The 23,436-nt window shown below is 36.1% G+C and overlaps 2 protein-coding genes and 1 long non-coding RNA gene across 7 annotated transcripts in view; 1 reads left to right on the forward strand and 2 right to left on the reverse strand.

The window, feature by feature from the left end:
* Window positions 1-5,202, reverse strand: part of col14a1a (collagen, type XIV, alpha 1a) — a 105,525-nt gene extending 100,323 nt beyond the window's left edge. For 2 of the 3 annotated variants that reach the window (XM_088600969.1, XM_088600970.1), the window contains exons 1-2: window positions 5,058-5,202; window positions 3,051-3,175 (exon numbers count right to left, since the gene is read on the reverse strand). In XM_088600969.1, coding sequence (XP_088457095.1) covers window positions 3,051-3,141 — 91 coding nt within the window. In that variant the 5' untranslated portion in view covers window positions 3,142-3,175; window positions 5,058-5,202. The remainder of the gene's footprint in view (window positions 1-3,050; window positions 3,176-5,057) is intronic. The other variant, XM_088600971.1, reaches the window with a different exon arrangement.
* Window positions 4,498-8,903, forward strand: LOC148651098 (uncharacterized). Of its 2 annotated transcripts, none has more exons than XR_015925657.1 (3): window positions 4,498-4,764; window positions 5,169-5,329; window positions 6,218-8,903. It is a non-coding gene; the product is annotated as an uncharacterized LOC148651098 (long non-coding RNA). The 2 variants fall into 2 exon arrangements; XR_015925656.1 differs by having other exon boundaries at window positions 5,174-5,329.
* A 9,943-nt stretch (window positions 8,904-18,846) lies between these two features.
* deptor (DEP domain containing MTOR-interacting protein) overlaps window positions 18,847-23,436 on the reverse strand; it is a 50,659-nt gene continuing 46,069 nt past the window's right edge. For both annotated transcript variants that reach the window (XM_088600976.1, XM_088600975.1), the window contains exon 10: window positions 18,847-22,539. In XM_088600976.1, coding sequence (XP_088457102.1) covers window positions 22,411-22,539 — 129 coding nt within the window. In that variant the 3' untranslated portion in view covers window positions 18,847-22,410. The remainder of the gene's footprint in view (window positions 22,540-23,436) is intronic.

Genomic DNA, 23,436 nt, shown 5'->3' on the forward strand with positions numbered 1-23,436 from the left:
TATACAGTATGAGATAATGACAAATACTAATGTCTCCTTTAGAGACTGAGCTGTTGTTTCTTTCTTTTCAAAGAGTTTACAAAGAGTTGAGTCAGTTTTTGAAAGGGCAAACCAATTTGGTCATACTCTATTTTAGCAGTTTGGTCAGATCCTAATGAATGCGAATCCGAAATATGAAGAGAACATTTAACGTGACTTGCCTAGCTGAGGGATGGCAGCCCAGCCACGAGGATAAGGCTGCCCATATCCCCACTCATTACTGAGGAATGAGCTAGGGAGCTGCTCCAAGGGTGTATATGGGAAGGCAGGTGGGGGTGTGAAAGAGATATGCAAAGGAAAGTCCTTGGTGTAAGACATATCCATAGAGCAGAAGTGTGCTAGATTAGGATCTAAACTTCCTCCTCAACTTCTGTTATAATCTTCATGTATTGCGAATAAGCAAAAATACCTAATGAGCATGAGCTATTTTTTTACGGCAAAAGATTGTTTTGGTCTTAGCTTTAGATGTTTGAACAAGGCGATATTCAATTTAATTCAAAGCTGGTGCCAGTTCATTGGCATTCACACTTAAATAAAAATGTTTTACAAAAGAAAATATGACTTGTTTTTTATAAATGTAAAATGCATATTTTGGAATAGTCTTCCAAGAATCTATTCCTGTTAAGAAAAACACAGAACTGCAAACTACATGGGCATACCACTTTCACCATTCCTCCTTCTAAATTAGTTCAACTACGGTCATAAGCATCACCAAAACAATCACTACCACATTCCCATTTGACACTGAGACAATTTGGTAACAAAAAGAAGAAAACACGAAGAGTTTCACAAACACTTAGGTTTGTGTCATCTTGTTCTGCTGTTAAATGGCAGACAGAAAATGTTGTGCCAAAGTACTCTTTACATATCTAGACATAACAGCAGTAAATATGCTCTGCTTGTGGACAAGAAGGGTATTTAACATTTCAGTGATAAATGGACTAAAGAAATACATACGTAGAAAGACAAAATTGGAAGTCTAGGTATGTAAAGACAACAGTTTGGCACATGTAAACAAATGTGGTTATTATAAATAGATATGGTCTGACAGTGGGATAGGTATTTCAGAAAAAAATCTATACGTAGGTAGATAAATGATAACAAGCATATGACACCAAGATCACCAACCTGAGATAGGGGGTGGATACTCTGCAGGGCTTTATTCTCTGTGAAGCAAAAAATCTCCCTTCTTGGGGACAATTAATCCAAATTCAGTTGTAACATGTATTTACACTGTTTTTTACAATCTGTGGGTGGGTTGTGTTTCTTAAACTGTCATTGTGCAGTAACTGCAAATTTGCCACCAGTAGCAACCACAAATAAAAAACTTTGATGTACCCAAATTAAAAAAATATATAGTCCAGAAAAAAATAAAAATGTGATTTTACAGACAATAGGTTTCAAAGACAGATGGAGAATGCAGACACTAGTAAAATGGATACAGTTTGTTTCACATTTTTAATTTTCAGTTTTTGAATTATTGCATTTGAATTGGGCTGACAAAGCACATTCTAAGCAGCATACACAAAATGTATAAATGAAATGGGCACAGCATGAACTAAAACATCTGTAAACTGCAGGCATGCCATACTTACATAATGAATAATAAAAACATACATGTAATGTCCATTTACAATGTATGTAGAAAGAAGTCTACAGCACCAGTGTTTGTGGAAAATAACTTGTAAAATAATAATTAACATGCTTTTACGTTACTTAATTTTATTACTCTTCAGTCCCTTTGGTGATATTGTTCCTGCCTTTTTACAAACCAAATTACATTATAATGCTTTAAAAAGAGCCACGTCCATGTTTCCTATATAAAAGACCTAAGCAAGGGATGCTGTATGATCTATAAATAATAAATGTAACAAAAACCTCTAAATTATTCAGTCTTTGATGTGGTTGTCTTTGATTTGCCTATAACAGCTTCTAAATAAGCTGATTACACGTACCCAAAAACCTTCTGAACCCTTTATCTTCTTTGCTTACCTATCAGAAACTTGAACATAGATCCTTTTACCCCTTAGCTTTTGCTAACTTATTAAAAAGCCCACTGAACTTATTAATATATTAAGTCTTCACAAATTGTTCTTTAAAAACAAAATAGGTAGAGATCAAAGTTTAGAATTACTTGACTGACAAGATGTATAACATGTAAAACCCATGACAACTGATGGCAATGATTTGCATTTTCAAAGGGTTTTAAACCTAATCAAAAAAGGAATATATGTTTATAGTATAAAGCTAACTTGACACAGACAGAATACTTGGGACTAGCACACTGCAAGATTCCCCTCACACAGTATCCTGCTGAAATGCATTCAGTCAGTCTTAAAACAATACAAATCAAGAGTGTACCTTGAAGACATTTTTCCAAAACAGTATGAGGTTTAATTGCCATTAATAAGGAAAATATCACATGAAACAGGAAAAATATTTCAATGAGATCTTCCAAAAAAAAAGGGAGATTACTGTACTTATCGAATCTTTCAGTGATTTATACATAAGATCATACTGCTTTTGCGTAAGAAAGGGGGGATGGAATTGAAAGAAAGTTGAAAGAAACCTTAAAATGATATTATCACAGCCATCCTCATGTTTTGTTTTGCTTTTTAACTTTTCATTCTTCTCTGTCAGAATGCAACATGTAGAGAGTCGGCTACTTCAAAGTTATTGAGCTCCTCAATTATGTAGTGGTGGAACAAAACGTTGAGGAATTTGGCTCAAGGTCTGGTGTTCCTGATTTGCCAACCTCTCTTCTTGGAGCTACTTGAAGTGGTGCACTTATTTTAAAGCTAAAGTAGTGCTTTCAGGTGGACACCTGAAACCTAATTCCTCTCATTTATGTCCCAGTACAAATAAGATGGAGATTTACATGAGCATTTTTTTTAGCACATGGCTGAATGAAGAAGAAAACACATGAAATGAAACAACATTACGGTGGTGAAAAGCTTTGGCCAAATCTGCACATCAAAAAAGAAACCTTATGGATCAGTGAGATTACCTACCTTGACCCTGAGCTTGGATAGTGAAATGTGCAGCTACTGCAAGAAAGACCAAAGGACACCATGTCCTTATCCTGAGTCCAAAAACCTTCATCCTTATCACTGTATGGCTGGAGCACTCAGCATCCCTGGAAAGGTACACAAGATGGACCATTCACAAAGTTGGTGTACAGACAGGCACTGACTGAAATCTGATACTTGAACTATTCAGTGTTTAACCCAGAGGTCTCCTAGTACCCCTCTTGACAAAGGAACTCAGGTTTGGAAACCCCAAAAAAGAACCAGAAGAGGGTCCTTCAGTTGTCACTTGACGAAGAGGAACCACAGCTCAAGAATTTAGGAATTTTCACATTTCTATAGAATGATCAAGAAAAAGTGGACTGTCTAGAACCAGAACAGGAATTCAACACACAATAGGAGACCCCCATTTTCTATGTGAAATGAACCTAACACATCATCCAACTGATTCTGGATGGGTCCCACTAATGTTAAATTTACTGCAATGACCTTAAAAACATGCATTAACATATTCTTCAACAAATAGTCTAATGTGTCTGTAAGGGGTGAAACAAGCCAGTTTACTGAAAACGCTTGGCAATGTAATCCGAATTGTAGAAAAGCTGCCAGTTTATTTCAACGTTGTCTTTTTATTGTCACGATTAGTTAACTTAAACCCCAAAGGGGAGTTCAAATACTTTTTTTTCTTTTCTTTTTTTGCTTTTGTTAATTTAATAGGATTTGTTTTGATTTTCCAAATCCATGATTCAAGAATCATGAAAACTCCGTTTTTAATATCGGTCATTTATCAGCAAGAAAATGATACAAAAAACGATAAAGCAAGAAGCAAAAGTCACTACAGCACCCACAGTACAATAAATCAGTGATGACAGCAGAGGTTATGCACCCCGACATAGGCGTAATTAACATAAATCTTAATTTCAAAATTAAAGCCCATGTAAAACCTAAACTTCTTATAGGTGCCATCATTTACTTTTAGTCTTTTTTCAAATCTTTAAAGAAAAAGACTGCGCGTAATGTACGTATATACTTAGTTATTGTCTCTTTTGTATTTTACCATGTCTTTTTTTAAACAGAATTTACAGTACAAAAACTTTCAGTTGTAAATTTAGAGGTACTATTTAAGAAATCGTGTCTCCAAAAACTTTGCAGTGCTTAATAACATCATATAAAGAAGACGGATCTTAATTATTTTATTTAATCTCTGAAGACTTTTGTTCTAAACAAGTGTGCTTCTAAGGAGCCTTTCGCTAATCACAGTAGGGACCAGAGTCCTGGTGTCGTTGTCAAATTTCATATCACCATGTGATCATCTTAAGCCCTATAGGAAATTGTATCTTCAGATAGTAATTTTAATCCTCCACGGCGAACGATCAAAAGCTATCTAAAGCTCTCAATACTTTAACATCAATAGATTCTAAAAGAGTCGAGACAAAACATTAATTTCAAGCAAGTCTATCCGTCGCCATAGTGACATACTCTGAGTGTTGTCTACCATAGAGTTAAATGAAAAAATACAACTATAATTAACGTATTAGATGCAACAAAAGCTTTGATTTCCTACTTTAACTTTCACGTTCGTAACTGAAAAATACGCCCGCTGCGGTAATACATGTAAGAAAATAGCTATAACTACAAAGGTTTGACTTGGATGAAAAAGTCTTCATTTCTAACGTAATTCCTCCCTAGAACGTGATGGGTAAGAGCTTGCTTTTTTTCCGCAGTAATGGAAATATGCAAAATAAAAAAAGAATTAAATGTTCTCTAAAACAATATGCATTTACAGAAAAAAATGACAAAAAACTTGCATTTGAAATCTATTATTTCACCCTTTAAATGGAGCGTAGAATTAATTTGTCAATTAATAGTAAGGTAAAACTTTATTAAGTACGACAATTCTGAGTTCAGCTTTTTTTAAAAAACTACAATTGAATTATTGCATTTCCTTATAATTCGGGAGCTGATAAAGAGAAATTAAACAACATAGCATACCTTTTGAAACATGTATATTATATTGTTTTCTCTCAAGAGGATCCTGAGAATGCACGACAGTTGCTGCCTGTCCCGGTTACTAGCAAATTCTCTCTTTCTCCGCTCTGTCAGTCCAGGCTTGAGCTGAATGTGGGTGTTTCTCACGTCGTTATTCACCCTTCCCTCAAGCTATTCATTCCTTCACCTCGTTTCATCTGAAGAGAGGACGAATAAGAACAGAAAAAAACCTCAAGCAGCCAATTGCCGAAGATGGGACGAACTCCAAAGCATAGGTAATATTTGAACGCCCTGGGGGCAACAGTCTGCCCTCCAAAGGTGAGCAGCAGTTAAAAGAGTTTTGCTACAGTAGGACGAACAATTTAGGAGATAAATTACTTTTGTTTCAATAAATCAAGGAAACACTTAACACAGTATAAACAGCCATTTTTAAATGAAATGTGTAAAAGAACTTCGGCAGTAGTATAAGCACTAGTACTCATCATTTCCACGATAATAATGGTTAAATTTTGTATTGAAATGCCTGGGTTTTGCCATCCAGTCAACCTCCATTAATAACGTTGCTGCACTGTAGCATTGTCCCACTTGTGTATACTGTAATCTTTAAACTAAGAGGTAAATCACTCGACTAAAAAGGACATAAGTACTGTATAAGCAGTGATCATTCCCACAGGCGCTTCAATTACTTGCCCAGTGGCTTAATGTGAACCTGTGGTGTAGTGGTTCTTGTCAGCGGTCAATTCGCCTGCTGGATCTATAAAACCATTTCATTAACAGCAAATTAATTAACGTGCTTTCACGTTACTTAATGTGCAATCCCTGACTTTTTTTTTTTGCACAGTCATTCTGCTTACAATAGAGGCACGGTAAACCTTGACGAAAGTATTAGAAATGCAATGCAAGATCGCACACAAGTACTGTAGTCAAACCCAATTCGTCCCAATTACACAAAAAATAAATGTATCTAAAGTTTCCCCGTTACTCTATTGTGAGCTTAAGGATGCTGTACAAAGTTTCAGTTAACACTTTAGTTCTCTATCCAGTTTAATCTAAATGTATCCTTATTTAATCCTCAAGAGGCTTAACACTTAATACATTTATGTTGCAAGACAACGGATAGATAACAAACTTAAATAAGCCTGAATTCTGTGGTTTTATTTCAGATGCTGAAAAGTGCACTGACATACCTAAAGAGATGTCTTGCCCAAGCCACATACAGTCACAAATTATAAAATGATCAACAGTTACTGATAAGAAAAAAGCTATTATATTCTGAGGTAAGGACTGGCCTCAGATGCAAATGAAATCCAGGTCAGTCAGTGGCTTACAAATAAAATGGAGACAAAGTGCTGCCTGAGAAAGGGCAGGGTTTTCCAAAGGAGGAGGAAATATTTTTATGGATGAAAGCAAAAGATGGGATTGGCAACAAGGTGCAGTAGTTAGTGCTGCTGTGTCCTAGCTCCTGGATCTTGGTTTCTATTCTGGACACAGGATGGCCTCTTTGTGGAGTTTTTAAGCTCTCCCAGTGTTTGTATGGGTTCCTGCCAGCTGCTCCAGTGTCCTTCCATCTTCAAAAGACACCCTGGCTAGGTCAGTTCGTGTCTCCAAATTCTTTCTTTGTGTGTGCCTGTGATGAGCTGATGTCCCATCCCAGGTGTAAGCTCTATTAGAGCACCCAGGAACAAACAATATTCTGATACTGGATGGAAGATACTGTGTAAAGGCAATTAATGCATACACGTACCAATAGCAGGTAGGTTGAAACTAGCGTTTGAGAAGACATGAGAGGAATCTCGTGATTCATCCACTGTTTAATTTTTTTAAGGGTGAAACCAATTATTGTCTGAACCCTTTCTGTGTGAAGAAACCTATTATTTTCATACAAGGCAATCTGAAACCAATTCTTGACAGAATATTTCTTTGTGACTTTTCCAGCACGAGTAAATGTAGGGTGCAAAATGGAAGCTTAGAATACTCTGTAATTCTATAAATTCCTTTTCATCCAAAAGAATCCGTGATAGCTTTTCTGTATCTTAAGGCATCTTGTTAATCTTTTTCATTCAGTAAAAGTAACAGTTCTTTCTTTGCTATAGAAATGTATCACCGTTACATATATTTTTGTATATCCTCCACTGGATGATGGCATGTAGAAGTGATGGTGGAAGTCATTGGTAATATTTCTGTATGAGGTTGTGTGGAAAAGTTTTGCTAAAAAACGTATGTTAAGATGTTTGGCCGATGAAGGTGCATTCTGTGTCCAAAATGTTTTTGTACATACCAGTGCTGGGTTTTTTTCAGCATTTTAAAACAAGAGAGCTGCTGTAATTAGAATCAATTGACTCTCTGTTAATACTTCAAAGCTCACTGGTCTGTCCATGCTCCGAAATCTCAAAGTAAAATGCTTGCCAATGTTACCTTTATCAGTGTAATTATACAGTATGTATTGTTTGACATTGTTTTAGTATGTAATTTTGTTCCATAACTGCAGTTTTGCTCTATGGGGTCTGGAAGATGTAGTTGAGTAGCCTTTCAGGTTGGTGTTCAGAGTTTGGCATATATACAGTTTGTACTCTAATAACCTGTGAAAAATAAACTTGGTAAAAACAACTGGCAATCTTAAATGGAGGAGGTCCAAGTGGGTCAAGATGTTAAATGGAAGAGATTCCATTTGACTCAACTTCCAGGTCCTGTAGACTGTGGACAGCGGCTTCCAAACTTTTCCTGACTGAGCTGGGAACCACAGTTGACCACACACATGGTGACTCATTCCTGCAAGTCTGTGGCATTCAGTAAGGCATCAGCTTCTTTATGTCCCCTGAGGTGGTGGCCATGCTGGCTTCAGTCTTGACTCCCAAAGTGGAAATAATATACCGTGCCTTTAAACACTGCAATGAATAGTTCTGATTACTGTAGTTTCTTTCTTTAAAATCATTACCATGAGTGATATATTTATATAAATCTTACAGTTACTCAGTACTGGAGCCATGGGCTTAATTCCTGGCGATGTCTGCGGGGAGTCCTCCCTGTGTTTGTGTGGGTTTCCTTCGGTGCCTTTGGTGGGTGCTCCAGTTTCCATCCACTGTCTGAAGACATACTGTACTGGTGGGTCAATTGGCTTCTGGAAAAAAACTGGCCCTGGTGTGAATGTGCACTTGTTTTTGTCTGTGTGGGCCCTGCAATAGACTGGCATCCCATCCAGGATGTATCCTGTCTTGTGCCCATTGCATGCTGGGATTGGCTCTGGCTCTCCCTGTATAGGATAAATGCTTAGAAAATGGATGGATGTGTTGTCAAATTCTAACTGTTCTCCAAAAAATGACACTTCCCTTTACCATTTATTTAATAGATATTGACTCTCCTCCATCTATTTTACCTTTTTTGCGGCAGTTCAATTTATTTTGCTGTAATGTAGTGGCATTCCACAAAATGTTTTTTTTTTCTGCGAGGTCTGCATTTCATTGATTAATGTGTAGTTTGGCTAGTCATTATTGTGCAGTGTTTGAGGTCTCCTTGGCTTATTACATGAGCTGTTTACATATTAAAATCAATTAACCTGATGCAAATCTACGTGTATTAGTGGCCTTTCTGAAACAGAAGTAATCATAGCTACTTACTGTCTTTGCCTGCCTTATTAAAATGGGTTGTAAAAAAGGTCTTAAATATACTTGTCTTGGCTTGTCTCGCAAAAGAAGCAGGCTATTCCAAGATCTTGCTTGTGCCTGAAAAAAATGTCAGGACTTAAAATATTTTCTTGCTTTGGATTCATGCATCGGTAGTACTTCTTTTTGAAATGTGCATAAGAATGTTTGTTATTTATAGTTAGGTTGTTTTTATAGCTTTAATAGGCTATCCTTGTTATTATGTTTTCTGTACTATTTTCAATTTTTAGGCTATGAATGCAAGTAACATATACATTAATAATATAAGGGTGTGGTCTCCTTTATGTGTGACTCACTATTTGCAACTTGTTACACACAGTACAAGTTTAACAAAGGTAAGTCTGTGATTTCAGGATCGTATTCCACACATCATATAACAGATCATGTTCCTCAAAAGCAATCTTCACATTTTTTACATTAGAAACCAAGTAAGAGATAAACACATAGTTTAAATAGCAATTGTGTTGAGTGCAAATATCATCCACAAAATCACTGGATATAACTTCGCTTAACTTCCATTTATTTAACAAGGCATTTGACTGTACTTGATATATACTCTATCTAGAAGACAGCCAGGAATCACACTGCATTCATCAAGGTACACATCTCTAGAGAGCTTATTGACGTCTTTGATAATCTTTTCAAGTAAAGAAAAATTGAATTTTACTCTTTGTTATAATGCAAATGACTTCTTCTTTCACACTAATCATGTGAGTGTCAGGCAGAATGAATGTCAGAATGCGCAACTCACAGGGACTAAGGATTCATGCTCCAGACACACAGGTGAAACTGAGGTGGTCCATTTTTCAAATACTACTGCTAATATTTTGAACTTAATGATTTTTTTGGAAATGTTATTTGTGCTGTAGATTGCTTCAGCTGTATCAGTAGTATTATTAAAGACATTTTTTACTCTTTATGCAATCAAGAAAATGACCTTCTAACATGCTATTTTCAGCTTCATACTTTTTTTAGTTAAGCCAGTGTGATCAGAAGGCTTCAGTGCTGAAGGCTGGCATTGAATCACTTGAGACTGATCGTTTCAAAATCTTCAGGAAAGTCTCCCATGTCCAGCTGCTGCTGGGGCTGTTATTATGATGAATGAGGTGGATTTCTGCTGAAAGTGTGATGAGTTTCAGTGACAGCAAGCTCCCCAGGGCAGTTCCATAATGTCCTCCAGGAGCTTCCAGTTGGCTTCACATCACATTGGATCTGAGGTGACTGGCCTTTCCCCATATCTGACCTAGGAATTTAGCTCCTGCTTGTGTTTGTGGAAAACATCACAAAGTGGCTGGGGGCAAGGTCAGGAAGCAGGGACAGAGGTAGAAAAACTTCCTGAGGTTTTTTTTTTCTTTCCAGTCCCTCGGGTGCTGTAATCTGACAGCGGTCAAAGCTTTGAATCCAAATCCAAGACCTTCGGGGTACTGCCAACACGGACACCACACTTTATTGCACCGGCAAAATGATTGCTTGGTCAGGCCAATCTGTGTAATAGGATTCTGCTCACGCAGCTCATCACTGCAGTCTCTTTAAATCAGTGGCTTGACAAACAGCCTCACATTCTTTAGACCAGGGGGACACATTCTCACTGGTGCCATAATGGAATGGAAACTAAGTATCCCCGATTGCACCCAGGTGCCTGCTGGACAGAGCTGACACTAATTTCTCTTCTGTCCATGCCTAAAGTCCACAAAGGCCTGCTTTGACTGAGACCTGAGACAGAAAAAACAGTTATACCTTCAGAGATGAACTGAGAGACTTTCTGTTTGATTTCTTCCTGTCTTTTCATAAAAGAACATTCAACTGGTTTCCATCCGGACGGAATTATTTTGCCAATAAGACATACATTTTGTTTTGAGTCTCTGTGTCAGCGTCCTTCTTGTTGCTCTTGTAAGGCATATACTACAGTCTTTTTAAAGACCATTTTGACCTCGTACAACTTTATGCAAATTTGGTGTCCAAATTATTGTTGTTGAAACAAAATCAGATCGATAACGATACACCAGCATATCTATACACCTTATGTATTAGCCCACTCTTTTAATGTTAAAACATGACATCACCCGATTGACTCGATCAGTGGAGTTTATTAAATATTGCAGTGAGCACTGCAAAGGTGGCATTCCAAGCACAAAGTCAAAAGGGGATTTTGAGTCTTTTTCACTAACTCACTAACCTACTACAAAGAAGTATTTTGTCATCATTTTAGCGCATTGATTCACTCACTCAGAAAACAATCCAGAAAACAGAAGATGTTTTAAAAAGTTTCTAAGCCCTGAAGCTTTAAAAGACTTCTGCTACACATTATGCAAGAATAACTTATTTGTTTATAATCAAGTTTGTTTATGATGCACTGTTTATTACAGTTTAATTTACCCCCACCAAGTCATATTTGGTGATTAATGTTCAATGCAAATGGACTTTTAATTATAAAACAGCTTGTACCAATAAGTAATTCTACTTATTCAGAGTAAACCTTGTACTGAAAACCTGAGTGACTGTGGATCTGGAAGTTTGATTGATAAGATCAATAAGGTTTATAAATCATCACTGTTGTATTTTGTATAAATTCAGTTTTATAATCGTGTAATTGAAAAATGGTGACTAGCTCATTGCTGTCTTGCTGCTTTACTGACTATAATCTAGTATTGAAGCAAGTCTAATACTACTGTATATGAATAACATTTTTCTGGACGTTAATACATATATGAGCGTGAAGCTATGATTCTATGCTGAGAAACAAACAAAGGATTTTTTGGTCTCACTACTTTTTAAAGCCTGTTGTTTTAGATAAAATTAGTTCAATAATATATGACATCATAAAATTAGCACTGAAACATCAGTGGAACAGTTGAGGTTTTCCACAGCGTGATCACCTAGCTCACGTACGTATTAGTCTTATGTACTGTAGTAGGCTACACATGGTTCATGTGTTGAAGCTCTAAAATACTACTTTGTTTCTGTCTGCTACTTGGGGTACTTCATACAGCTTTACCTATCTTCTCAGGGGCTGTATTCCTGTAGATTGTACAGGAATCTTTCAGTAAGGAAACAATAATGATAAAAATACAGGTGATTTGGCTTCCTAGCCAAATCATTAGATGAGTGTTTAAGATCAAACCCTCAATAACTGCAGTTCCACATCACTGCTGTACTGTAGATAATCACAAGCTTTGAAAGTTAATTACATTTCTGAAAGAGGTGCGATAGAAAAAAAGTTCCAAATAAGTTCATAGTGGAAATAATAATGGCCTGAAGAATTTGGTGAATAAGAAAGAGACTGCAGCTGAGAGATTAACCAACAATGTGTTTGCATGTTGGGGCCCATTACAACTGCTGTTGTGTGTTTATTCTACTTAGGTAATAATAATGCATTTTTGACCTTTGACCTAATGGGCCACAGGTGAAATTGTGTTGCTATGGTTACAGACAACACCCTTAGAATTCTGCATGCTTCTCTTCACTTTTTTTGTGATCACCCCAAGCAAGTATGACGTTATCTGGTGCTGCTAAAAGTGAGAAATCCTCTTAAATTCCACTACAGACTTTTTGAATTCATGCAAAAGGAAAAAAATGAATTGCATGGAATGGAATAAAATGCAGCTTCATTTACAGTATATAGTTTGAATACAAACACCATGCAGTATATATTAAAATTAGTGTTGTGTGGATAGAAAGTAAACAGCCGGAATGCAATGAACTACAGTATCTGGATTCTCTTGAACACTTGTACTTGATACTGTACACTCTCTTCCACAAATTACAAATATCTGGATAAAAACAGTGACATCTGTATAATTAAAAGGAAACTGGAATTGTAATTATTTTTAGTACACTTCTATATAATCTGCGTTTCTTGCATTACAGTGATAAAAAACAGAATACATGTGTTTTTTGTGTATTGCTGGATTGGACTAGAGTAAAGCAAATTACAGGAATTAGGGAAAAGTACTGCTTACAAATAAGTTGAACTTATTTGGGCTGTGTTATACTTCTCTGACACCAGCATCATAAAGATTGTTTTTTTAAAATGTTTTTCATATTTTGTTTTAATTGCATTTTAGTATTTTTAGTGGTGCATGTTTCACCTCTGTAGAATGTTGATTTGGGATCCTGGTCAAGTCAGACAACTGGCGGTGAACAGGAAGCGAATCAGGTCCTTGTGGTTTCTGTTTAGGTGTACAGCAAATTGGAGGGAGGGAGAGGCCTCAGGGCTGCACTCATGTACTGTACTCCCTCAATGTGTACAGAGTTCTGAGTAATGTCACTTGCTCACTTAGCATCCTCACATACGGGAGAAACTGAAGCACAGCAGTGTTATTGGAGAAATGTAAAACTTTTAGGGATTTCTTTAAAAAAAACATGCCTTTACCCTTTGTAAATGCAATCCTGAAAAAAGAATGTTACTCCTGCATTTGAGCATCCATACATGGGAATGTGAAGTATTATTTGGCATATATAAATGCTAAAAATGCCATAGCATGTACATATGTCCATAACAGTATCACATGGCCAGCTATAACTGTACTGAGTGTATGCTTTGTGGGATATCTCTAATAGTGATAAATTAAATATAATTGATGGGGTTTTAAGGCATCTAGCTGAACGCATGGAAAAGCTGCCTACTGCCAGAAGAACAGGTTAACATAACACCAATTATGCATGACAAAAGTGAATATCATTTTTCAGAGATCCACTGTATTTCTAGAGCAATGAATGGCTATAGATGGGTAATATATGCTATGAAGGAATGATCAATTTATCATAATCTAGTGATTGAGCTTGTTCCATGCTTTTTTTGAAAAATTCTTTACTGACCTCAAAATGTATTCCTATGATCATCTTGTCCTGTGTATAGGCCATTATTTTAATATCTTAAGGGTATATTCTCTGAAGCTTACAACCATGCACCTTAATCACAGGAGTTTGTGAACAGGTTTCCACAGGTCTAGAGGGTAGTTCTTCAAGAATGTATTTAAAAAGGAAAAAGAAACAGGAAAGAGTACATGGATGAAAATGAGTAATCTCTGAAATTAACATCTAAAGCATGCACTTTAAGCATGATCATCCAATAATAATATTTAGTGTTCTGGGATTGCATGATGCTCTTTGTCTATCCAACAGCAAGCTGATTTAAAAATAATTATATTTAATGTAAATAGCTGTTGTTGTGACCATGCATATTCAAACATTTCATAAGAAAAAATTCAAATATTATCCATTGTTTGCTTTCTCAAGAATTCCTGGGAAGCAGTAACAAACTGAAACAACATGCAATCCACAGAAATTGTATAAAGTATGCAATAAATTAAACAATTCACAAGCATCCTTTTTTTTAAATGAAATCTGAGCTTGAGAATTTCTTCAGAAAGGGGACTTGAAATGTATTATGATATATTGAGGACTATGAAAAAGCAGTGTAACAACAAAATGCTGAAAATCACTTTCACACATCAATCTAGCTTTACTGTACCAGTAATCATATGTTAAATCAATCATAAGTCCTTGTCATTACTAATTTGTTAACACAAAAAAAAACAGTTAAAGTGAATCATATTTCTGTACTGGGCAACATACAGTATACCACTGCATAGCTTAACTGTAGTAAGCTTTAAATTATTTAAGGAGTTCTTTAGTTACATACAGTAATAGTGGTGTTGAAAGATATGTTAGATGATGTTAAGTATGGTGAGTTGAAGGAGATAGGGTTCTAGCAGTGAGAATCTTTCAATTAACCTTAAGGGCTGTGACATACAGTATGTCATTAGCAATGTCAGCTTTTCTTCTTTTAGTAAAAGTTAAGAAGAATTTTAACACCATAAGAGACCTTGTGGGGAATTTCAGACTTGTAAAACAAAAGAGCCTAAGGAAACACATTAGAGGAGTTAAGAAAATACCCCTGAAATCTGTCATTATCTCCAGGGCATCCAAAAATGCTCTCTAAAGAGCATTGCATACTCCATCCAATTTCCTTGTAAGTAAAACGGAACAGCGCTATCAGACCTTTCTTCCCTAACCTTTGTTTCTAAATCTGCAACAAAAATAGAAGCCGTCTTGAATGTCGTTTGTTTATTCAGTTGGTCTTTGAGTTTATGCAACAGTGAGCAAAGTATTTCAAGGGTTTTCTTTTTTATTCTTTGAATGGGAGCGTTTTCGGATTTTGGCCTTCTTTCAGTTCCCAAAGAAAGGCTCCAAATACTTGGAGACTGTGCTTTCTCATCTGTTGCTTCAAGGCTGTGGAATGATCTTTCAACCCATGTCAAATCTTGCAAGTCAGTCTGTGCTTTCAAATGCTGTCCTACAACTCACACTTACACTCTTGCTTTCAGTACTGCTTAAGCTACGGTTTTAATTTAATTGAAATACCTTAGATACTATAATCTGTAAATCTTGCAATATAAAATAAAGCTTTTTGCCATTTCAAAATTCATAAAACAATTTAAAATGTAGAAACTGATCATATCTCATTTTCATTCCATTCTTGTTGCAGCAATTTTGTTTTCCTTCATATCAAGTTGATGGATAGCTGTTTTAAATGAAAAATTATATATTTTTTACATTTGTCTTTTTCTGTGACGGTTTTAGATTACGTTTGAGGAAATTGCAATAAACGTTAAATAATCAAATGATTAAATAAAATGAAAAAGACCATTCTTAACATGTAGCATTTTTTTAAAATCACATTAGACTAAACTGTGGACTCTAGAAACTGTTTACAGATTCTAGAAACTGATAAAAAGATATTTGTATTTTGACATACGTTTAACATAGCTATTACAATAAAAGCATGACAGACTAAATTACTTTAGTATGCTTCCATCTCCTCTCATATATAAACTTCCTACATCTGACCTATTTTGTTTTTTGCATATAACAGATTTTCATCGACAATGTTCATTTAACCAGCTTCATCCAAACTGATAGAGAAGTACTATCCTCAAAGGTGTACTGAAAAATACATACCAGACAGAATTTTACAAGCTTTACAAGGACTCTCTGGACAACACAGCTGGAAGCCAGTTTCTAGTCCTGCTCCAGGGACTGTTTCTCAGGTGAGGTGAGATCCTTTATCCATTTATATCCATTTATGTTTTGTACAGGAGCTCCATCTGCTGGTAAGGTCAACAGCTGCAGATTCCAAAAACGTTTATTGAAATTCATATATTTATAATAATAATAACTTACACTTATATAGCACTTTTCTGGACACTCCACTCAAAGTGCTTTACAGGTAATGGGGACTCCCCTCCAACACCACCAATGCAACAGCAGCCATAGTGCACCAGAACGCTCACCCCACATCAGCTATCAGTGGGGAGGATAGCTATGTAGCAGTGGGGAGCAGAGTGGTGATGAAGCCAATTCATAGATGGGGAGGCCATGATTGGTAAGGGCCAATGGGAAATTTGGTCAGGATGCCAGGGTTACACCCTGGGATTTTTAATGACCACAGAGAGTCAGGACCTCGGTTTTACATCTCATCCAAAGGACAGCACCTGTTTCCAGTATAGTGTCCCTGTCACTATACTGGGGCATTAGGACCCACACAGACCGCAGGGTGAGCGCCCCCTGCTGGCCCCACTAAGACCTCTACCAGCAGCAACCTTAGTTTTTCCCAGGAGGTCTCCCATCCAGGTACTGACCAGGCTCACACCTGCTTATCTTTAACAGGCTGCCAGTTGTGAGTTGCAGGGTGATATGGCTGCTGGTATAAATCCAGATAATATTACTTCAGGTAATCCTGATGATGTTTTAACAATAATTATTCAGATATGCTTTTAATGTGGTTATTTTGAGCGGGTCGGTGAACACTGTAATAATTCGTGTCGGGAATGTTATATTCCATTCTGGGAAAACTGGCACGTTTGTGTCTGTGTGTGCACAGTGATGGACTGGCGTCCTGTACCGGGTGCATCCTGCCTGAAGTCTGTTGCTTGTCGAGGTACGGTCCAGTCTCCCCATGAGGATGTATCGGACAGAGAGTTTACGAAACGGTTGGGTGAATATGTTAGAACAACCTCGTTACTGTGAGATTTTCTTACTCCTGTTACGGCTTTACATAGTTACTCTTGAATATTTACAATTTGTATTAGAGAGAAGAGAACCCCTCGCCACTACAAGTGGTGGCTTAAGCCAACCCCGGATTTGATATTCCTTCTGTGTCTGTGCCAGAATCTAACGCGGCAGCTTCACTGAATTCCACTTTCTTCCCTCAAACTCCAGATTTCTGTAACCCAGAAAGTTTGCGCTTATCCGAACCTCCACCATAAACCGTCACTGAATGATTTCTGCTTTACTGTTAAGGTTCCTTTATTACCGTTAGTTTTAATTTCTTTTTAATCGTGCGGAACAAATAGAGGAGTAGCACCGTTAGATCCATCTCCAATGAGAGCAAACCCCAAATAACACAAACAAAAAGCTGTTTTTTTCTTTAGTTTCCTCTTTTTAAGCAGGATGTGTAAAAGTGGATCCACTGAAAGCTGCAATACTTGGTTTTTCTACCTCTGCCTAGAGCAAACTCCGGAGGCGAAGACTAAACAAGTACAAGTAAACAAGAAGCGTAAGATTTATAGGTAAGGACAGGTGGGTGAAATAAGGTTTGACATCCTCCCCATCGTCTATATAAAACTGTATTATGTAAGCCTAAGTATGTTACAGCTTCAGACCAGTAAGAAATAAGAGCATGAATACATGAAGATATGGTGGTAGAGAGACACTTATCAAAATCACACATGAGATATGTAATTTTATGAATAATAGATACGCCACTTGTGTTATACATTGTGTATATAAATCGCGTTTATATACAAAAATATTTTTTAATTTTTTTTTTTAACAATGTATAATATTATTTTGCCGTTAGTGTGCTTAACCAGCAGAGGGCAAACTAGACAATTTCACATAAACCCAGTTAAGTAAAATACAGTTCGAGAGTTTAAACAGTACATTTAGAACAGCAGTGATACTACAAGAATAGCAGTTGTTAATGAATGATGTCTCATTTTCTATTATTTCCTTAAAAGTTTCCTGGAGTGCCTTAGCCCTTAGCCCATTCAAAACTGAGCTAAGCCAAATGACGTTAAAGGTTAAATATTGCTCTTCGGTATGCACAGTCCTGTTTTATAGCATCTGAGATAGAACAATTTGTGTACTTTAAGTAAAAAATGGAGCAAGAGAGAATAGATACTAGGGAACAACACACCTTATTGTATGGTTGATACATGCATTTTATTTTCTAAATTTAAATATGGCTGTATGATTCTGAGCTGTACATTTTTTTGTGATTAGAAGCTTTTGAGTGCTCAGAAACAAGCAGTGGTTTTACAATTGTTAGGTCAGAACATTAAACTTCATTTTTGGTCTTAATGGAGAACGTATAGCCTATATCTAGACAGAGAACCAGGAATTCAGCATCTGATACAGTGTTTTCTGTTTTACTTATGACTCTTGATTTTCACTCTACCCTTCACTGTGGCAGAGGTGCTGAATCACACACAGCCTTCTGTTTCAGTGCAGGTGTGCTCCAGACGCAAGCTACCTTTTACTACTTTCGCGTTCCTTATCGGGGTCTTTTCATCTTCCCTAGCAGCCCCCTACCCCCAGTGCTCATTACTGCAGTTAGAGGGGACTCACCATTCCTTTTTTCTCACTTTGAAAATGTACAGTAAGTACCAGGGGAGGGGGGTAGTGTGTTAGTGTGGGAGTCCCACAACAGACAGAAGTGCAGCACTTTCCCAGACTGGTGTGCTTTTCTGTAGGGTGTGGGAACAGCAGATGTCTGTGGGGAGCAGCTAGCTAAAGCATGTGATTTTACAAATCATGCTTTCTTAATAGATTTCCTGATCTGTCTCCCTTCTTTGGGGGGGTTGCATTCCTTTTGAAGTGTCTGTCCATTGCAGGTGATGCTCTAGTTTCATAATTATTCCTGAAAGATCTTTCCAGCTATTTCACATTCACTGGGATAACAGACGAATTGCAAGAAGGTAGCCTTCATTTATATGTGTACAAAGACATTTGCTGAAATTAAAAACAAACACTTCTTGAAAAATAATAACCTTCCCCTGTGATAATTACTAACATAAACTTGACAAACACAGCTGTAATCAAAATGATTCAGATCACCACAGCAACAGTTATCAGCAGCTTTTTATTTTTTAATTTCCAAAATGAAAAGGAAACAAGGTTTAATCAATTGAGCCTAATAAAACACCCAGAATGAAACATTTCATTTAGCAAAATGTGGTTTGATACATTCCCACCTTTTCATTGTTCTGATTATAAGAACAGCGTCAAAACACAAACATCTGTCATGAGCAAGCTAGTCTGGCTTCATAAATGTAAATGCTTTACACATGTAATATGATTGTAGTCCCTTTTTAGATGTAATGTATTTTGTTACAAATTCTACAAAAAAGTAACACTGGCAGATGAACAATGTAGAAAAACTAGATTTTCATTTTAGATTGTCCAGCAGAAAATTCACCATTGATTGTCAGTAAATAGCTTCACGTCTTTCATAAGAAAAACAAATGCAGGTTCATTTTTAGAACTCTTTGTTCCACTGCAAATTTGGCTCCCAGGTGTCTGAAGGGTAGTGAAAGAGGTTCAAACCATTCAAGAGATGACTGTGACTGAAAGGGGTAAACATGAACATTTCTTACACTTCACCAAGTTAGGAGAATTTTTTGTTGGATTTTATCAGGTTAGCAAAAACTTGAGAGTAAATACAAAAAACCTTTAAAAGATACATAATAAGTTTTAAATAAGGTTAATTGTAATTAGTAAGTGGTGCACAAGATTAATAATCATAAAAAAACAGTATTAAGGCATTCATTAGACATTTGTACCTGTATAGAGCTGAGCAAAGCAAACATAAATAAGCACCACTTACTCTTCTAAGGCTGTTTCTGCTGTATTAGTTCTTTACCAAAGCTTGTTTTCTTCTACATAAAAGTCCATTTTTCAGTACACTTATTTTCAGCAGCTTGCACTAGTCTCAGCCTTGTCAGAAAGAAACAAGACCAACCTCAGAATATGTATTTATCACTGAATTGAAAATTCTCTTGATAAGATTGTATATGGTTTTAGCTTTGATGGAAAGCAAAGACTTACTGATTTGCCTTTCAGACTCCTCAGTATTCACATTGTTTGGCAATAAGCTGTAAACGTTCATATGTTTAATCAAATGTTATTCTTCAATGATAAAAACAGAAATGCAATATAAAATGCTTTTCAAAAACTACCGCTTTGCAAACACCACTTTCCATTAATATCTTCTATATATATTCATAAGATATATTAACACATTTGTAGACTTAACTTATTTTGTGTGTATAGAGACATAGAATTAGAGGTGGTGAACTTTTTTTATCACACAATATACCTCTTTCTTTCTAACATAACAACCATATGTTTTTTTATACCTAAATGATAATCAAGCATTTTGGCTAAAAGTTACACTGTTTTTAACAGTGTTAAAGAAAATTTTATTTTTCACAGTAAAGAAAATCTTTTACACTATAAGTATATACAGTATAAGCAGAAGCTTAATGCAAGACATGTTTTTATCCATCATTAAGCCTAGCTTTTTAGGTTAGAATATTTCTATTTTAATTTTAGAGACTGCTTGTCTAATTATTTAACACTAAGCATACGCTAGTACTTGCTACTGATTGCTTTTGTTGTAAGTGCTCTATTGTGGTTGTAAGTTGTATCCCTCCCTACATATAAAGAAAATAAACAAACAATATTTATAAGGTTAGATGCCCTATTCAAACAACTTGTAAGAGGACCTGGGGAAGGGTCATTCATAACCAGTATTTTCGGAACGGAATATACTTGATATAGACCTGAGCAAAATGGCCGCCAAGGAGAACCAGGTAACCCACTTTTGGAAAAGACCTATTCAGGTGATTTACGGACTTTGGAACTTGGATAGTTTAAGGACAGAGAAAACGGATTACGGACTGGGATCGGAAAATCAACGGACAAGAGTAACGGAGAAGAACAGAGTGGTGTGAGTAACATCTCTTTTACATCAATATTTCCCCCAGTGACACCACAAACTGTACTGTAAAAATTATGCAATCAGAATCTGAGAGAATATATTCTTCCAGAAAGAGAGCAGATTCCCATATATTTATATGCACAAGTACTCAGATTTAATTCTGATTTTTCCAAAGAAGAGCCATGTCCTTAACTGACAGGTTAAACAAAAATGAACATTTTAGTCTTTGACACAGAAGACTGTAAGGGAATTAAATTCAAGTATTCAAACTCCTTGAAGGTATAAAACAACAATAAAGTCAACTGATGTCTTCAGGGTCAACTAAATGGAGACCTTGAATAAGACGTTAAGTGCATTTTCCTAGGTTCTTACCTAGGCTCTTTTACTGTTTACTTATGATGTCCATGGCAGTGCCTGTGGGTCCCTTCTATACATATCAAATTTCATTGATCCATTGGACAGTGTTTGAATAAGCTAACATCACAAGCTACCTCTATTTGTATTTTATCTCTGGGAGTTTTTCAGATCGATAACCTTAACCTCATTGACCTTTATAGTAACTGGAAGTACAAAAAGGTCAGCTCACACTGTCTGTTAAGAACTACAGTATAACCCTTGATAACAAAACCATCCAGTGAACAAAATCTAATAGACAAAGCAACTGAATCACACTAGCAGAGTAAACCACAAACACTTCTGGGATCCACTCCCAGTATTTATATTTTAATTTTATTTTTCTCCCAGATTCATAATTCTTCAGTAGTGTAAGCCAGACTTGAGATGAAGGTTTGCTAAAGACTCACACATTCCTCCATTTATTCTCAGCTTTCTTTTGACTATGACAGTAGTGCTTAGTGTGCTGAAAAAAGAAATTCACCTTCGGTGATCTGATTTACTTCATTAGTAAGAAGTAGTAAATGAGTCCACTCAGTGGAGATCCCTGTGTAAAAGTGATAGGAATCACTGATGCTTACTGTTTTGTGTACCCAGACATAATGTACAGCGAGCATTTTTCAGTATGACCACTCTCTTCAGCCATGCATTACTCCAATTTACAGAGGCAGCCTTCTACAAACTGAACTGGTTTTTAAAATAGTACTAATAGAAACTCTTTAGTTAGTGCTACTTACAAAAAACACATTTTTGTATTAGAATAGTAAGATAACATATTGTACTTTTAAAGTGTTGATAATAGTAGCACTCTGTGAAAGCTTTGTGTAAAGCAATTACACATACATTTTACATACAGGATTTGAAATGTTCATCCATAATTCTATGACCAATAACTAATGAGAGAGAGGAGATATATTTTTATATTTTGTGAACAGCACCCTCATTACATTACTTTGTAATGTTTTACGAAACATTTTATCTATACATCTGTGCTCTATACTTAATGTTTCTGGCAGGCATACGATTTGTATGTATAACCTCATATTAATACCTTCTTCAAAGGGAGGACATTACACTTCACCTGGCCTTAAAAATCATTGAACGGTAGACTGTATGGTATGTAGTCATATTAAAATATTTTGTTCCCTCTGAATACGTTTGAGGATAACTCTACAAGAAAACTGCATTGGAGCTTTCAATGTTAAGTATTATCCAGAGGTAATTTAGCTTGGTAGGTCTGTGTTTCTTTGGTTCTTCAGATTCTCTCTGAAGTATGAGGCAGCCCTCACTTCCCGTTTCAGTAATCAACTTCCTCCATGACTTCCATAACAACGGTTCGTGGGCCAGTCAGAATGAGGTTGCTGACTGTCCTGTAATCCAAGGAAAGAACGTTTAGTCCGTTGACAGAGACCACAAATTGGCAAACCTAGAAAAAGAGAACAAAGAAAGACTTTAGAAAACAGAAGAAACAAGGGTGCTGTGTCTACTGTCACTGCTTGAACTGATCTGATAAAATACTTGTGTAACAATTCCTCTTAAAGGAAAGGATTACATCATAAAGAAAAAATCTTAAAATGATGTTTAGTTTATACAATCCTAATGACCTTCACATCTAATACACAACTTAGAGTGCATCCTTAATGCACAATGAAAACTACTATTTAAAATAAAACAACATCATATGAAGTACAGTATATGACTAGACCCTCATTAAAAAAGAGAATAAGTGTCGAGTGATACTGTAGCATACAAACATGTTAACTTCAGAGAATGCTGTGGGGCACAATCGGAACTTTGCATTCACTTTCATATAGAAACACTAATTTCACACTGGAATATTCAACATTGTGTGGTATTTCCAGTACGTTATAACAGTAATGTTTTTATACACTACATTACTTACAATGTTGTATTGAGTTCCAAAACTGACACTTGACTAGACACTGGAATCAAATTTCACATAGTAGTCATATAGTTTACATTACACATCACCTTTAAATGCAATCATTTCAAAGAGATAGCACATAAGAGACAGTTACAGGTTCACCATTTCAGGGCAAAGAGCTATTGTTCCTAGTCCATAAAGGTTTGGGAGATTACATGAAAATCATGACAGAGAACACATACTCTAAAAAACAAATATATTGTCCTTCTGCATTGTTTTCCCTGGTCTGTTCTGGCCTTCTTATGCTGAACGATTTATTTAAAACATTTATTTATCACTTTATTTGCTAGAAAGCAATAAACCAAATGTGCAATGAATCATGTAAGGAAAAAAATAAGAAGAAAGAATGTACTTTATAAAAATGATTTTACAAAATTT

The sequence above is a fragment of the Lepisosteus platostomus genome, chromosome 12 (assembly GCF_059453375.1).
Source record: "Lepisosteus platostomus isolate fLepPlt1 chromosome 12, fLepPlt1.hap1, whole genome shotgun sequence".
Taxonomy (NCBI): Eukaryota; Metazoa; Chordata; class Actinopteri; order Semionotiformes; family Lepisosteidae; genus Lepisosteus; species Lepisosteus platostomus.